The following is a 16,926-nucleotide window of genomic DNA, read 5'->3' as shown; positions in this document are numbered from 1 at the left end:
GTCCTGGCCATTTATAAAGTGAGTTGAACTTTTAAGGATATGTTTCCTAAAGCCTGGCGTGAAAGAAAGTGCAAGCTTTGGAGCCAGACTAAACCTGACTCTGAATCATGCCAGTTGTGTGGCACTATAAAGTCACCTAACTTTGCAGGGCCCGTTTTCTCCTCTGTAAAGTGGGGACAATAACAAGTACCTTACGGGGTGTTCATAGGTCAGAAATTTTAAACACAGTACTGTGCCTGCATACAGTCGTCACCCAACAAATGGTGATTACTATTGCGGGGCGGGGGGCTGGTTTTGGTCCAGGGCCCAGCACGCCTCATCACCTCTCCCCGCTCCCTCTGGGGCATTCAAAAACTCTCTCAATTACGTTCAACATTTATGTGCAGGATAAGATGTTAAGTAAGCCAGGCCTTTCTGTAGTTTACCAACCGACTAACAACACCGTACACGAATAACAATTTTCACGGTTTTCTGATTTTTTTTTTCTTCTTTGGTAGAGGAATTGGCAACATAGGGAGGCTGCGCTCTCTTTTTACAGACTTGGGACCTCGGAGAGGTGTAGTATCTGGCCAAAGGCCACGGGCACCGCGGCCTCCACAGGTTTCCCGGGTCTCCCGCCACAGGGGACGGGGCCGCCGAGTCGTCCATGTCGTTTTCTGGAAACTCTCTGGGACGAGGGAGGGAAGGGTCCCAAGAGAGGCGGCGTCCGCCCGCGTTTTCGATGCCGAGGCGACCACACTTACCAGCGCGAAGTGCACCAGGGCGTCGAAGCAGAGCCAGGCTAGCGCCCCGCGGTCCGCAGCCCCCAGCCCGCGGCCCAGGCGCAGACCCAGTGCGCAGCCCACGGCCAGCAGCGCGGCGCACAGCAGCAGCGGGCCTCCAGCCGCGGCGCCCAGTTCCCAGTCGCCGCGCATGCTTCCCGCTCCCGGCACCGACCGCGGGGCACCAACAACCAGGATTGCCCGGTGCGGCGGGAGAAGCGGGGCGGCGAGGGGGCGGGGCTACTCGGCCGGGACGGGGCGGAGCGGAGCGGACGGAGGCTTACCCTTCCGCCCGGCCGCCCAGCCGCCCGGCCGCCCAGCCGCCCCGCCGAGTCGCTGGCTACGAGAGCCCGGAGGTTTTCTTAAGCCAGGAACGTGCTCACCTCCTCGCTTTACTGCCGGAACCAAACCTATTACCAGACCACGCCCGAAGGGCTGGTAATAGGGCCACACCATTTGACGCAGTGTGATTTTTAACAAGGTTCAAAGCCTTACACCACAAAGTGAAATCCAGATGGTGGAAATTTTGCCAATAGAGGGGGGAGAATTTTAGGGACAAAAGGTTCTAATTAGGCTCTTGCAAGCAACCACCACTAGGCATTTTAAAGCCCTTGTGGCTTACTCTGACCCTATATCTTAAAAATCCAAAAAGCAGGGACTTCCCTGGTGGCGCAGTGGTTAAGAATCCGCCTGCCAGTGCAGAGAACACGGGTTGTATCCCTGGTCTGGGAAGATCCCACATGCCACAGAGCAACTAAGCCCGTGCACCACAACTACTGAGCCTGTGCTCTAGAGCCCACGAGCCACAACTACTGAGCCCATGTGCCACAACTATTGAAGCCCGGGCACCTAGAGCCAGTGCTCCGCAACAAGAGACGCCACTGCAATGAGAAGCCTGCACACCGCAACAAAGGGTAGCCCCTGCTCGACGCAACTAGAGAAAGCCCACGCACAGCAACGAAGATCCAACGCAGCGAAAAAATTTTTTTTAAAAAATCCAAAAAGCAGCAAGAGTATGAGGGAGAGGAGCAATAGGCCACATCAGCTTGGTACTAGATGCTTTTACCTGTGGCATCTTATCTTCACAACAACCCTAGGAGTTCAGTGTTTTCTTATTTTACAAATGTGAAAAGAGGCTCAGACATTAAATAATTTGTCTAAGGACGCTCAGTGGCTGGGCCGAGGCCAGAGCCCATGAATGGGTGTCCCCAAGGCCTTTGCTTTTTGACCCTGCAGTGTGAGTAGATACTTAATATATATTGACAACTACAGTCGGCCCTCTATATTCGCAGGATTCGCATCTGTGGATAGGAAGGGACAACTAATGGGACTTGAACGTGCACGGATTTTGGTACACACGGGGTCTTCTGGAACCAATGTCCTGTGGATACCGAGGGACGACTGTATAGCTCTCCTTCAGTGACGTGCCCCTTTGTTCCGATCACCATGTTTAACCTTTTCCATCCAAAAACAACAGAATACACATTTTTCTCAAGTGCTCAAAGAAGTCAGAGTTTAAAAAGATTGTAACCCTTATTGATCAAGCCTGTGTTTTCAATTTGGGGTAGCCAGGTAAAATATAGAATGCCCAGATAAATTTGAATTTCAGATTTTTTAAAAAAACGAAATTTTAAGTATATACTTATACCAGCATATAACTAGGGTACTTATGCTAAAAAGTCATTTGTTGTTTTAAAATGTGGTTTGTACATATAATAGAATATTATTCAGCCATAAAAAGGGAATCCTGATATGCTACAACATGGATGAACCTTGAGGACATTATGCTATGTGAAATAAACCAGTCACAAAAAGACAAATACTGCATGATTCCCCTTATATGAAGCACCTAAAGTAGGCATATTCCTAGAGACAGAAATATAGAATGGTATTTGCCAGGGGCTGGGGGAGGGAAAAAAGGTGACTTGTTTAATGGCTATAGAGTTTCAGTTTTGTAAGATGAAAAAGTTCTGGAGTGTGGTTGCACAACAATATAAATACACTTAACACTACTGAACTGTACACACTTGCAAACGTTTAAGATGGGAAATTTTATGTGTATTTTACACAATTTAAAAAATGATTTCTGGCATTGAACACAAATTCAAAAACTTTCCCCCTTAGTTACTCCGTATCATTTTTTACATAGCAGTTAACACTAGATGAAATTATTTATTTATACATGTATTGTTAGTCTCTTGCCACTAGAGTATAAGCTCCACAAGGCCAGGTGTCTGGCTTGGTTACTGCTGTATCTCTGGCACCTATTACAGAGTGTGACATATACTAGCTGCTCAATTAAATAACTGCTGACTGAAGGAGTATGGCCAATCCTGCCACCTATGCCTTGGATTCTCTCCTGTAACTTGGAAAATTGATGACTGCTCTTCTCTTGTATATTCAATGTCTTTCTCAACTGGATTTCCCCCATCAATTTCCCCACACCACTCTTTAGCGACTATCCTGCCCTGTTCCCCTTCTGAGCAAAATAAAAGCCTAAGAAACTGATTAGATTCACTGTCTTCATATTCTGCCCTTTCCTCAGTCCTGCCTACTCTAGTTTCCACCCTCATTACTGCAGTGATAACAGCTCTCACTAAGGTGACCAGTGACCTCCGCATCACTAACCAAAGGACATTTCTTGTCCTTACCTTACTTGACCTCTCAACAGCATCACTAGGCACTGAAATCTCTTTTCCCTCAGTTTTCTGAGAAAACACACAGCTTTTCTTCCCCCCTTCCTAACCATACCTTCTGTTTCCTTTGCAAGCTCATCCTCCTCTACATGCCCCTTGAATGCTAGAACTTCAGTCCTAAGCCCTGTTCTCACTCCAAATGCTGAACCCAGGCAGTCTCACCCTCACTTCCTGCTTTACTAATCAGCAAAATAGGGGATTCAAATCTCTAGCCCGGCCCCCTCCTCTGAGCCCCAGACCAGTATTTCCAGCTGCCCTCCTTGACCGTCATTTGGACGTCTCCACTCAACACAATCCAAACTGAATTCATCACCCTCTACTCCCTATGTCTGAGTCTCTCTCAGTGTTGCTTATCTTTTTCCTTTTTCTTTTTGTATTTTGGCTTCGCCTCAAGGCTTGCAGGGTCTTAGTTCCCCGACCAGGGATTGAACCCAGGCCATGGCAGTGAAAGCACCAAGTCCTAACCACTGGACCACCAGGGAACTCCCCCTCAGTGTTGCTTATCTTACTCTATTTACATTCATCAGTTACAGCAACCCAGAAACACAGAAATCATCCTTGATACTTCCCTCTCCCCAAACTCCAGATCTAAGAATCACCTACTCCTGTCTGTTTTAGCTGCCAAGTATCTCTTGATCCTACCCACTGTTCACCATCTCTTACTTCAGGGCTTCACACTACTTCGACCTGACACATCACTAAACCCAAAGTACATTTCCTGTCCTTACCTTACCAGCCAATGATTGTTACCGAACACAATTCTCCTATCATCACTCTTGCCTAATAATGATTTACCATTGCTCTTAGAACACCAAAGTTTCTTTCCATGACTTACAGGCGTGTGGTCTAGCACCTGCCTCTCTCTTCAGCCCCTCCCCTGCCCCGGTAGTCCTCCTCCCCACTATCATCTTGGCTCCAGCTGTACTTCCTTTCCCTCCCTGGACTCCCATGCTGCTTCCTACTTTGTATGTACTGTTTCTTCTGCCAGAAAAGTTTCCAGTGAATCTGCTCTATTAACTCTGCTTTTCCTTCACCACTATAAGCTATGTAATTTTTGGCAAACTTAACTTTCCTCTGCCTGATAATAGAACCTTCATCACAGAGTTGTTGAGGGCCGAGTTGGTACTTCTCAGGCACTCAAGCCAGTGGCTGGCACGTAGTAAGAACTCACTGCCAGCCTGATTATCACCTTCCTAACGAGGCTGATTCCCTCTATTATGTATCATTGTGTATCTCTTTTTTCTAACATTTGTCATAACTTTTTTACTATTATTCATGTGTGCGGACCCTGCGCCCTAGCACAGTACCTGGCTGGAGATAGGATGCTCAAGAAATATTTGAATGTTCCTAAAGGCTTAGTCAAAATTCTTACTTATAAAAGACTGAAGACATGGAAAGGATACATATAGATATGGAATCTTTTCTTATTATGAAGAAAACTGGGCTGAAATCAATAAAATGAAATTTATAAATTCTTCTATTTAGGTTTGAAAAATGTAAATGCCTAACTACTGGGAAGAAGAGAGCTGAAGACAAAGGGAACTGAGGCTGTTACTTGATCACAAATCTAATTGTGATGAAGCTTGTAAAATAATTGAAACAATCTCCTCCACATTAACAATATTAAATGGCCAGATAATGGAATGTTTCCGTTCCATTGTACCCAGAAACTAGCCACACCACACTCTATTCGTGGGGTCCTTGGAAGTCGCGAAGCCGACAGGAACCAGGTCCAGGAAGGACTTTATAAGCAGGTTGGCTAAAATGCATGGAGTGTTCAGGTTGAGGAAGGAAGTTGATAAAAACAGATCTGTGTCTTCTGCTATTTGGGAATAACTAGAAGTCTACTCAGAATCGAGAACAGTTCATTTATAATGATGGTCATTTAAGAGTGGTTGGGCTTCCCTGGTGGCGCAGTGGTTGACAGTCCACCTGCCGATGCAGGGGACACGGGTTCGTGCCCTGGTCCGGGAAGATCCCACATGTCGCGGAGCGGCTGGGCCCATGAGCCATGGCCGCCGAGCCTGTGCGTCCGGAGCCTGTGCTCCGCAACGGGAGAGGCCACAGCAGTGAGAGGCCTGCGTACCGCAAAAAAAAAAAAAAAAAAAGAGTGGTGACTTCTATTCAATATTAAGAAAAGACCTGGTCACAACTGAAGCTATTCCACAAGTAGAACTGGCCCACTTGGAGTGAGTGCCTCACCATTTACTTCTCAAACTCTTCTGACTCCTAGTCCTGTAGGAATGTGTCCATAAAAATGGCCTGCCTCAAAAAAAATCTGATTTTATCTTTAAGACATTATGCAAAATGTGTCCTTTACTCTCTAACACTTAGGCTTACAGTATCATAAAACTGTCTTCCTTACCATCAAGTAAAATGGCTGTCCTGTGAAGATGGCCGGTTTCTCTTGCGGCTTCACACATTACTTGGCACAAGGTCCCATTTTTCTTCCGGGGACCACAGTTTTAAAAAAGGGAATTACTCAAGAAGGTGGATGGCAGGCAGTTCTTCAGAGTTGGGAAGAGGGATGTTGTAGAAGAAATTCCCTGCAGGGAACACATCCTTTATAGCTCTGCTCAGCCATTGATCCCCTGCTTTTAATCATTTTTTATAAACTTGTAAGTCTCCTGATGAGGCCATTCTCTCATAATGCTTCAAAGAGGTGTTTTTCAAACTATGCTGTGATTTTTCTGCTCCAACCCCAGCTTTCTCAGAGAACTTCAAGATCTTCAACTAAAAATGTTTGAAAAACACTGCTACAGGGCAGTGCTGAGAAGACAAAGGGCAATCAACACATTTGGTTGTTTCACACTTCTTTTAGCCACAGGATACATTTAAGAGGGTAACTTGTCCATATTCCCATTCCCATCCAAGTCCTTTGCAAAAGATGGGCTCAGCACTGCCCACAGGGGATTTGGGAAATGTGGTTAGGTATAGCTCTGCTTTCTCCTAAAACTGAGAATGAAGAAAAGGCACATTTTTGTCTCATTTTTTAATCTTATGTATCTGAAAAAAAGCCTAGCACTATTCATAGAACAAAAAGGCATGATTTAGGCTCTCTCCTTTGGAGAAGTTTTCTACCTGAATTGATTTAGGCCAACGGTTCACACCTTGGGGCAGTTCTGGCCCCCAGGAAACATCTGGCAGTGTCTTGAGACATTTTTGGTTGTCCTGCCTTGGAGAGTGGAGACGTACTACCCACAGCTAGTGGGCAGAGCCTAAGGATGCCACTAAACACCCTACAATACACAGGACAGCCTCCCACAACAAAGAATTATCCAGCCTAAAATGTCAATTTTTTTTTTTGGCTGCACTGTGCAACTGCGGTATCTCAGTTCACTGACCAGGGATCAAACCTGGGCCCACAGCAGTGAAAATGCGGAGTCCTAACCACTGGACTTCCAGGGAGTTCCCTAAAATGTCAATATTGAAGGGTTTGAAAAACCCCAACTTACGTTAAAGTTAGTTGAGGAATTTCATGGGCAAATGAAGAGGCTAAGGATGTGAACAGGCTGCATTCCCACATCCCTTTTCCTAAACACTTTCTCTTTATAGAGTACTGAGCCCACCTATACAGTTGACCTTTGAACATCGCAGGGGTTAGAGGTGCTGACCCTCTACATATTCGAAAATCCCGCCTGTAAGTTATAGTCAGCGCTCCATATACGCAGTTTCTCCATACAGCAGTTCCTTTGTGTAAGTGGTTCCACATCCGAGGATTCAACCAACTGCCGATCGGGTAGGACTACAGTATTTACTATTGAAAAAAATCCACACATATGTGGACCCATGCAGTTCAAACCCATGTTGCTCCAGGGTCAACTGTGTATAGGTATGTACAGATAGAACCTCATCTATATACTGTGCTTTTGAGAAGCATTCTACCACTGTTTTTCAGTCATTTAACTAAGTACAACATTTATATGAAGAGTTCCTTTTACACTTTAGACAAATGACTGGTGGGTAAAAGAGAGAACTCCTTGGCCTATATGCCTTAAGACTTACAGCTTAATGTACAGAAATTATACTCCCTTTCTCCAAACAGATTTAATTAAAACCCCCAGTTCAACTAGGGTTAAGAAAATTCATAACCATCACTGTAAGACAACTGACATTCACAAATTAATCTCCTCAGAAGGACAACGCTTCTGAAGTAAATTATGAAAAGATTAAATAGGAGTATTGTAACTTATTTACTTATATACTGAGTTCTTTCAAAAATACTTTGAAGTGTCATTATATGAAAGTAAAAATACCTGTATACTAAAAAGTTTGGCTGCTCCTTTGTTCTTTCAATTAATCCAAGATTTCATTTAGAGCCTCAACCTTACTTCAATAACTATCTTCCAAAGTTTTTGTTTTCAAGGATTAGACAGGCCTTAAGTAAAGCTTGAATTTTTGTTTTATGAAAGTCATAATTACACTATCATCTCAAATGGCCTTTCTATGAGTTGTGGTATTTAAACCTGAGATACATAGAGAGAACACCATGTGATGAATGAAGGCAGAAGGAAATTAAGATACTTTCAAAGATAAGTTCTTCAATGTTTTACCATATTTGATAGCAGCTTTTTTATTGGTTACAAAACCTAAGCCCATATACAAAATTAGGAACACATTTAGATGCCTCTTTTGAAAGAATGTTTTAGTCTTTTTTAACCGAGTTAAAAAAAAATAAAAACAATGCAATTTTTCAACACTGTTTTGAAAACTTAAAAGTGCAGCAATATACTTAGTTTCCTTTACCTACGAAATTTTGCATCTCCATTTCCAAACTGATAAGGTCACAACAAATTGGATCAAGCCAATGCATACGTAAGTCTGCACTACTTGATGCTAATGTTCACTTATGTTAGTTTGCACTTAAAACACAAGAGGAAATAGGAATCGGCACAGTAGAGGCCCAATTTAATCTTAATGTGTGCAAAATTTAAAAGGTAACTGTCAGTAAGTATGGAGAGTCCAGAAGAAAGTAAACTGGAAGGGGTACAATTCACAATATTGAGAAGATTTGGACTTCAAGGGTTTCACCGAAGTTTGTGACCTTAATTAGCTTTGACTTTGTTATTCCTACTTTTAGTGAACACCACACAGTTTCAAAAATTTAGACTACTGAACAGGATGCAGTTACCATATGAAGCTTTAACTCAAAATTTGGATAAAGAAAAAAAGGCACAATGAACTTCAACTCAATTTTATGTGCACAAGAGTTGAAAAATCTGAGCCACCTTAAAGAGAAATTGATTCTAAAATTTATAAAACCTATAAATAATCAGAGGCCAAACCACTATATTAAAACAGATTCTCTAGCAAGTAAAAATCTTGCAGTTTAAACATACTCTTGTATCCACTTTAGATACAAGACAAAACTCACTCTTTAAAGTGGCTCCACCTTGGCAGATACATATATTTGTAATGAATGCACACCTGCTATGTGTTGTTTATCAGTGAAAACACCCCCGCTGATTCACAAAGCTCTGATGGCATCTGTCTCATCTTCATCACAGTAAATACACACCCCCCCCATCGGATAACTAAATTAGTTTAGATTCTCTATCCCTTCACATCAATTCATTGGGAAATTATACCCAGTAAACAATAGCAATAAAACCATTCCTGTGACAGCACAAATTATTCAGTTTAAAAAATTTCAAATTCTTTCATGAATAGCTGGGTCAGACAATTTACCAAAAGCAATGACTTTACACAGTAATACCAGATTTTGCAGAATTACTTAAAGATCACTGCAAATCAGGTTTATGTTAAATAACTGCAGATTATTCCTCTATGCAGATCCTTGTCTGAATCTTTTTATATGTGAATATGCTTTTAGAGTAGGATCTGAATGAACTTTCCAATAATCAACGAATGAAGTTTTATGATACTTCTAAATAGTTGTTGTTTTGTTGCCAACCACATTATCAAAAGCACTGGTTACTAAGAAAAAATATTTTAAGACTAAATTACAGTAAACATGAAAGCTCCACAGTTTAAACCCAATATAAATCAACCATACCCAATTATCAATTTAAAACGAAAAATATTAACTCCTGAAAGCTGAAAGCAAGATTTTCTTTTTTAATATCACCAATGGGTACTTTAGAATTTTGTGTTTTTGTTTTTATTTATTTTTTTCTTTATAGTCAGGGACTCTTGCTTTCAACTTAAACAGAAGTTCAAGTCCGTAACAGGTTGCAGCTCAGGTAAAATACCATGCACAGCATTTGATTACTTCAAAACAGCAGGAACACACAGGCTGAAGTGAGTGGTCAAATAGGGCTTGCTGTTCTCAAAAATTAGGTATAATGGCGAAAGCATTACCATCCATAGCTAAAGTTCTTCCTCCAACCCTGGCTTCTGAGGCAGATAATAAACACATCAATTACTGGTAGATGAAGTACAGTTTTTTAAAACTTATCTGTTTAATCAATAACCAAGTTTCTTTTTTTTAAGTTACTTTTTGTTTGTGTCAGTTCCACCAATGAAAATCATTTGGCTTGTACTTTAAAATCTATTCTTCCACATAAAGAGTATGAAAATATGTTTGTGGAGGACAATGATGGAGGCTCAGATCAGACTGCACCTCTTTAAAGTCTTCCAACATGTGTATGTGTCATACCAAAGTGTCTTGATCCATAGCGCACCATTTTCCAAAGGAATATCAAGTGGGCAGCTGACATGCCACCACTACAGAATATTCTAAACTGGAGACTGCGGTTGTCAGCGTGTGGCACCAGGGAACAGGGAAAAATAGGGTAGTTGAGATTGTTAAGGAGAATTCTAAAACAGTTTAGGAAATCATGCATATGCATTTACAGTCCATGTGGATAGTGACTTTTGGCAACTGCAAAGTGACTGAGACATGGCTTGCTTTAGAAGCATCAAAACAAAGAGGCATGTATGTTTTGGAGCCTTTTGTACTTGTTGTTCTTGTCATTTGGTAGCCATCTGGTGGTGCTTCATATTGAATGTGGGAAAGATGCTGCACTCAATTGAACTTAAAAATTAAATTCTTTTGTTTGAAGGTTGGCTGTTGGGTCAAAGTTGTAAGTACCTCCTTGTGTTGCTTCAGGAATGAGGCTAGGATCTTCATCAATCTATAATAAACAAGAAAAAGAATCTTTATTATGTTAAGATACTACACATTACAGTGTAAGTGGAATTGATTTACTTCTTAGGAGAGAATTCCATATGAATGTTTTTGTCACCTAAAAAATATTTTAAGTAAATCAACAATGTTATTAAGAAATCTAACAATTAAAAATCAAACACACATTTAAAAATTGCCCCATGCTTTAGTTCCTGTATCTGTAGATTTACTCTACCTATCTGAACATACATCATTTCTATAATTACCATTTCTTCCCATTTAACAAACCACAAAAGCAACAAGGTGACAGAAATACAGTATAAATTTAGTCATGGAAAACTCTTAGAAAACTTACTTTATGTATAGATTTTAATGTACACGTAGACATATCATACTTTAATACATACTTACATCATCACCAGAGAAATACTGATCTATGATTTCAAATGCTAATTTATATATGTCTTCATTTTCATGCTGCTGTAAAACTTCAATTTTCTCCAAACCTGATAAAAATAAAATAGTCAAAATAATTAGGTACATACTAATAAAAACTGTGCTCATTGTAATCATGGAAAATCCTGAAGAACTCAGAACACCCTCCCACCACCCTCCAAAGATGACAGTTCATCTAAAATACAGATAAAACCCTGAGCTGCTCTGGTTAGAGGGCCAGCATCCCACTAATTTCTTCCTCTTTAGAAGCCCTAGAGGTATCCTGGTCCGAGGCAGGCAGCTTAAAAAACACCTAAATATTCCATTTGACAGATGAGGAAGCTGTGGCACAGAGATGTAAAGGGATTTATTTCAGGTTACATGGCAAGTTAGTGACAGAACTAGAATCAAGATCTCTGCCACCACCCTGCCCCAGGACTCCTTTAATATAAACATACTGTTGCATACGGTAATTTTTGTCCTTCTCTTTGTTTTCCAAATGTTACTTAATGATTGATATAAATATAAGATAAAGCTTTAAATTTTGAAGTAAATTTCTTTTTTTTTTTTTTGGCTGCATCATGGGGCATGTGGAACTTCCCCAATCAGGGATCGAACCCATGACCCCTGCAGTGGAAGCACAGTGTCTTAACCACTGGACCACCAGGGAAGTCCCTGAAATAATTTCTTAAAAAAAAAAAAAAAATTTGAACAGGGTGCTTACGTCCTATAGCTACAGTGAACCTGGGAAATATTTTTTCAGAAAAGTAACTATAGAATGCCTTTATTTATATTCCCAATATATTTACTCCATGTATCATGTACATAAGTCTATTAAATCCTTAGTAATAAATATTCTTCCTTGAAATGTCTTTTTAGCTAAGTTATTTTGAAATAGTTTCAGTTTTTATATAGTAATATTCAAACCAGAAAAATGGGAAAATAGGTGTCAAAGCTAATGGATGTAGAGTACCTTATAAAATCATAAAATGCTAAGTAAATATGTATCCTAATTATAAGTATTTATCTCATAGACAGAAGCAACTATCTTGATAAAAAGCTGGAGTAACAAGCTCAAACTCTCTGGGTTAAGTTGTTCTGAACCAGACTACAATGTTCATTTCAAATTATTTAAAAAGTAAAACATCTTAAAACAAAATAAACAGTGAATTAACAGTAGTACAGTAAGAAAATCTGGCTTTTAATTATGCTCCTATCACTAACTACTTCCCTGACCATGGACAAAACTCCTTAACATCTCCAGAATATTTTCTTCTTGTTATTAAGAAAATACTTCCAGTCTGAACATTCTATGATGCTATCACATTTGTTTTCTCTTAAAAAAATAAACTCGGTAGTATAATCGAACAAATTAGTCAACAAAACGTATAAAATAAAACATGACATTAAGATAAGTTAATTTAAGATTTGAGCAATTTAGTACACATTGAACAGGCACCTTTAAAAACAGAATTTTAAAATATATGCTTCATATGTCATTACCAGAGAAAATAATGATATAGTATTTCAAATCACAGTTCTTTCTTATTAAACTTTCAAAGTAATTTCTGTAGTAATAACCCTAGCATGGAGTTCTAGCAATCATAAGACTGAAACAAAATATCTAGATGACTGTGAAATCACTGACCTTTTCCATGACCTATTCCAATATATGGAACAGTATTTCACAAAGTGAGGTCCACAGAATCACATGATAATAGGTATAACATGAAAACAAGTGTTTTACTGTCAAGGAGTTTGAGAAATGCCAAATTAAACAAAGCCTGTAAGTTTCTCTATTATAGTGTTTTTCAGAGCTTTTAATTTGCTCTTATGCAATGTGACTTCAGGAGGAGTATTTGTGTTTCCTGAAAAGCATTGTCAATCTCTAGGAATGTTATGGCGTGACTTTCACAACCAGTTGTTTTCTGGAACATCTTCTTGGACTACTAATATAGCAAACAAAGAATAGCAACATCCTCGGATGATGTTAATATTAATAGCAATATATTCTAAGTTTTCTTTCTAATTAGCTGTCTGTAAAGGAACTAATGCTTCAGAGTTCCAGTGCTCAACTATTTTTCTTTAATCAACCCTCTTACCTCCGCATTCTTCTATTATTTCAGCTATTGTGCTTGCTTCATCACCAGCCATTATCAGAATGTTTTTCAGACCATCTAGAACCACCTGAACAACTTGAGAATCTTTTACTGACAGTAAATTACAGAATGGTGGTATTACATTCTGCTGTACAAGGTACTCAACCTAGACAACAGAAGAGAAGAGATACTCTTATTTATATAATTATCTTTTCCCCCAAAAGAACACAGTACGGGGCTAATAAACAATCAACAACTCCTAAACCTAAGAGAGTAGTATGCTTTCCAGTATTAACAACTATTAACAGTTTTTTCCCAAACTCACTTGATCTTTTCTGCCACTTATCGTTAAGTTGCTAATTGCCCAAGCAGCTTCTTTTTGTGTTCCAAAGTCCCCCTGAAGGTTAAAAAAGAAACGTTAAAATGAATTTTTTGGTCAGTCTTGGTTATAATATATTAACAGACACGATGAACTCATAACAATGACTGACCTTGGCAAGTTGATGAATAATCATAGGGATTAATCCAGCATCTATTACAGCTTGAACTTGTTGCTGGTTGCCTGCTGTAATGTTGGAAAGGAACCACACTGCTTCCTATAATTGAACAAAATAAAGGGCAACTTTATTTGCAAAATTGTATCTTTAATGTGTTTATATTTTTATTTTAATGTAGTTTATATATACAGTAACAAGTCACCTCAGCTGCATTAAGGGAAACACACCTAAGAGTGATTAGGTTATATAGAATCTCCCATTTTTAAACATATAAGGAAACTTCTATCCATAATATCTGGACCCATTAACCTAGCATAACCTTCAATAATATAGATACCTAGGACTATACCGGAGGCACTATTTTAGACAATGGTGATACGGCGGTGAAAAAAACAGACAAAAGACTTTACTCGCGGACCTTGTATTTTTTGTGCATGAGCTCCCTCTAAAAGACAGATGATAGAAATAAATAGAAGACGGACTTTCCTAATACTTTGTGTTAAAACTACTTCTAAGAAAGGTGAATTATTTTATTGTAAAAATATTTACTTGCAGGGACTTCCCTGGTGGTCCAGTGGTAAAGAATCTGCCTTCCAATGCAGGGGACGTGGGTCCGATCCCTGGTCTGGGAAGATCCCAAATGCCATGGGGCAGTAACTAAGCCCACACGCCACAACTACTGAGCTTGCGCGCCTCAACGAGAGAGCACGCGTGCCACAAAACTATAGAGCCCACATGCTCTGGAGTTCGCGCGCCACAACTAGACAGAGAAAACCCACACGCCACAACTAGAGAGAAGCCAGAGCGCCCCAACGGAAGATCCCGCATGCCTCAACAAAGATCTCACGTGCCACAACTAAGACCCAGTGCAGCCAAAAATATAAAGAAAATAATTTAAAAAAATTTTACTTGCAAGATATATTTACAACTTAAGCTTCTAACTAGTCTAGGATGGTCTATATAACAAATTTTATTGTAACCTTAAATGATTTATGTCACGAACAAATAGGTTTATTATAAGTTTAGTGTCAAATGTGTATCTTCTTCCTCCTCTACAATGAAAAGATTGTAGGAGAGTACCCTGGTGGTCTAGTGATTAGGATTCAGTGCTTTCACTGCCGTGGCCTGGGTTCAATCCCTGGTCAGGAAACTCAGATTCCACATACCACAACTGGGACCCGGAGCAGACAAAATGAATGAATGAATGAATGAATGAATGAATAAATAAATATTAAAAAAGAATCCAACTGTCAAATTATAGTCATGCAACTATATAAATATAATTATGACAAAGAAGAAATCAGTTTTGTTAGTTTGAGGGATAGTGGCATTTCAGGCAGATAAAACTGTATTAAATTAAATGCAAATCAAAATCACGAGACCCCACTTCACAGTACTGGGTGGCTATAATAATAATTAAAAAAAGGAACTGGATCCCTTATAACATTGCTTGTAGGAATGTAAAATGGTGCAGCTCCTATGGAAAAGAGCGTGGTGGTTCCTCAAAAACTTGAACATGCAATTACCCTATGACTTGACAATTCTACTCATAGATATATACCCAAAGGAACTAAAAGCAGGGACTCAAACCAATGTTCCTAGCAGCATTACTATTCATAGTAGCCAAAAGGTAGAAACAATCCAAGTATCCATCAACAAATGGACGAATAAACAAAATATGGTATATAGGCACAATGGAATATTTATTCAGCCATAAAAAGGAATGAAGTTTTGATACATGCTCCAACATGGATGAACCTTGAAAACATGCAATATGAAATAAGCCAGACATGAAGACTGAAGTACTTAAGCACATATTTATCAGTAAGATTGTATCTTAAGCTTAAAATCTTTTTTAAAAAAAAACCAATTTTAATGATCCTTTAATTTAGGCACTGCAGTTTTTCGTTCAATCTCATTTCATAGGGAGATTAAACTATGATCTATTTGTTTATAAAACACATCAGCAAAAAGAAAAAAAAAAAAACAAAAAAAACCGGCCACCCAATGGAAAATTTCATATGTACTCTCACCTAGTGGCTACTAATTTGCTACTGCTCAATCTACTGAAATAAAAACATTGGTTAATATACAAATAATTTTATTCTGTGATGATCATGACAGCACTTAATAGCAAGCAATTAACAAATGAAACAAAACAACTGCAGAGGTGATTTGAAATAATTCTCATCTTTAACTAGAGTGGTTTTGAAGAGAATCACAAGCAAACAGGAATAGAAACAGAAACAAGAAGGCAGTCAAAACTGAGATATACAAAAAGAAAGAAATGCACTTACAAGGCTGTTATATGCCTTACCTTATTTATCTTCTCTTTTGGGTGTGATAAGAGATTTGGGAAGTGTGACAGGACATCGCAGTTGAGAACAACCTGGGTCTGCTCGTCGGTACCTGTCACTATGTTGCCAACCGCTCTGAGTGCTGCTGTCTGGGGTGGGGATAAAATGTTTTCTATAAATTTGTTTATGATGAAACTGATAATATGCTTTTTATAATCCTGAGAAAATGTAAAAATGCGAAGGGTGAATGATTAAAATTTACTGCACTCTTACACAAATCATTTCACTGAACTGGAAAGTAGTTTTGAACTTTAAACAATAGTTTTATGAAAACTGGAACTATATAGAAAAATTGTGTGGAAAATAGTTGGAAAAATATTAAAATAAAAATTATAAAGGTCCTTCTTTAACAGCTATTTTTACCTATTAGTAAATTGGTACCACAGATTTTAATAAAGGCCTCCAACGGGCACACATTTGTATCTAGAAAGTCACTTTGGCAGAAGTGGGATGAATAAGATCTATCAGCCATGTACCCCTAATTAGAGTGAGGAGAAACGAGAGGGAGAGGAGAAAATGCAGTTTGGAAGCTTTTGCAATTATCCAGAGGAAAGAAAATAAATCTTGAACTAAATCAGTGGCTCTAGATACAAGGAGAAAACAGATTTGAAAGCTATATAATAAGGATTGACAGGGTTTTGTAATGGAAGGGAGACTAGAGGAGGAATATCAAGGTTTCTAGCTTGGACTATGCTGTCCACTGAAAGGGGATATAGAAAGAGGAACAGGTTTGTGGGAGAAGATGGTATGTTCACTTCTGTCTGGTTGAAATGACAATGGAGTTCTTAGAGGATATGTCTAAGGACGCAAGGACAATTGGCTACATGAGTCTGCAACTCAGCAAAGAATCCGGTTGAGATGAAGATTTAGAAATCAACAAAAGCAGATTCAGTAAAATAGCACAAGAAATACTGAAGAAATGTGCATATAGACAGAACTGAAGCCTGGTTGTACAAGTTAACTGGTTATAGCAAATACAAACTTTACACAA

The 16,926-nt window shown here is 39.3% G+C and overlaps 2 protein-coding genes across 10 annotated transcripts in view; both read right to left on the bottom strand.

Moving 5' to 3' along the window:
* The window catches only part of EBPL (EBP like), a 94,965-nt gene extending 93,854 nt beyond the window's left edge, over positions 1-1,111 (bottom strand). For 3 of the 5 annotated variants that reach the window (XM_073795180.1, XM_073795181.1, XM_019936620.3), the window contains exon 1: positions 744-1,111. In XM_073795180.1, the coding sequence (XP_073651281.1) occupies positions 744-914 (171 nt within the window). In that variant the 5' untranslated portion in view covers positions 915-1,111. The remainder of the gene's footprint in view (positions 1-743) is intronic. The other 2 variants (XM_073795182.1, XM_019936619.3) reach the window with 2 other exon arrangements.
* A 6,893-nt stretch (positions 1,112-8,004) lies between these two features.
* The window catches only part of KPNA3 (karyopherin subunit alpha 3), a 91,373-nt gene continuing 82,451 nt past the window's right edge, over positions 8,005-16,926 (bottom strand). For all 5 annotated transcript variants that reach the window (XM_019936625.3, XM_073795144.1, XM_073795143.1 and 2 more), the window contains exons 12-17: positions 15,896-16,024; positions 13,573-13,677; positions 13,407-13,478; positions 13,085-13,247; positions 10,959-11,053; positions 8,005-10,554 (exon numbers count right to left, since the gene is read on the bottom strand). In XM_019936625.3, coding sequence (XP_019792184.1) covers positions 10,456-10,554; positions 10,959-11,053; positions 13,085-13,247; positions 13,407-13,478; positions 13,573-13,677; positions 15,896-16,024 — 663 coding nt within the window. In that variant the 3' untranslated portion in view covers positions 8,005-10,455. The remainder of the gene's footprint in view (positions 10,555-10,958; positions 11,054-13,084; positions 13,248-13,406; positions 13,479-13,572; positions 13,678-15,895; positions 16,025-16,926) is intronic.

Source organism: Tursiops truncatus, chromosome 18 (genome assembly GCF_011762595.2).
Source record: "Tursiops truncatus isolate mTurTru1 chromosome 18, mTurTru1.mat.Y, whole genome shotgun sequence".
In the NCBI taxonomy this organism is placed as follows: Eukaryota; Metazoa; Chordata; class Mammalia; order Artiodactyla; family Delphinidae; genus Tursiops; species Tursiops truncatus.
This window is presented reverse-complemented; position numbering and strand designations above follow the sequence as displayed.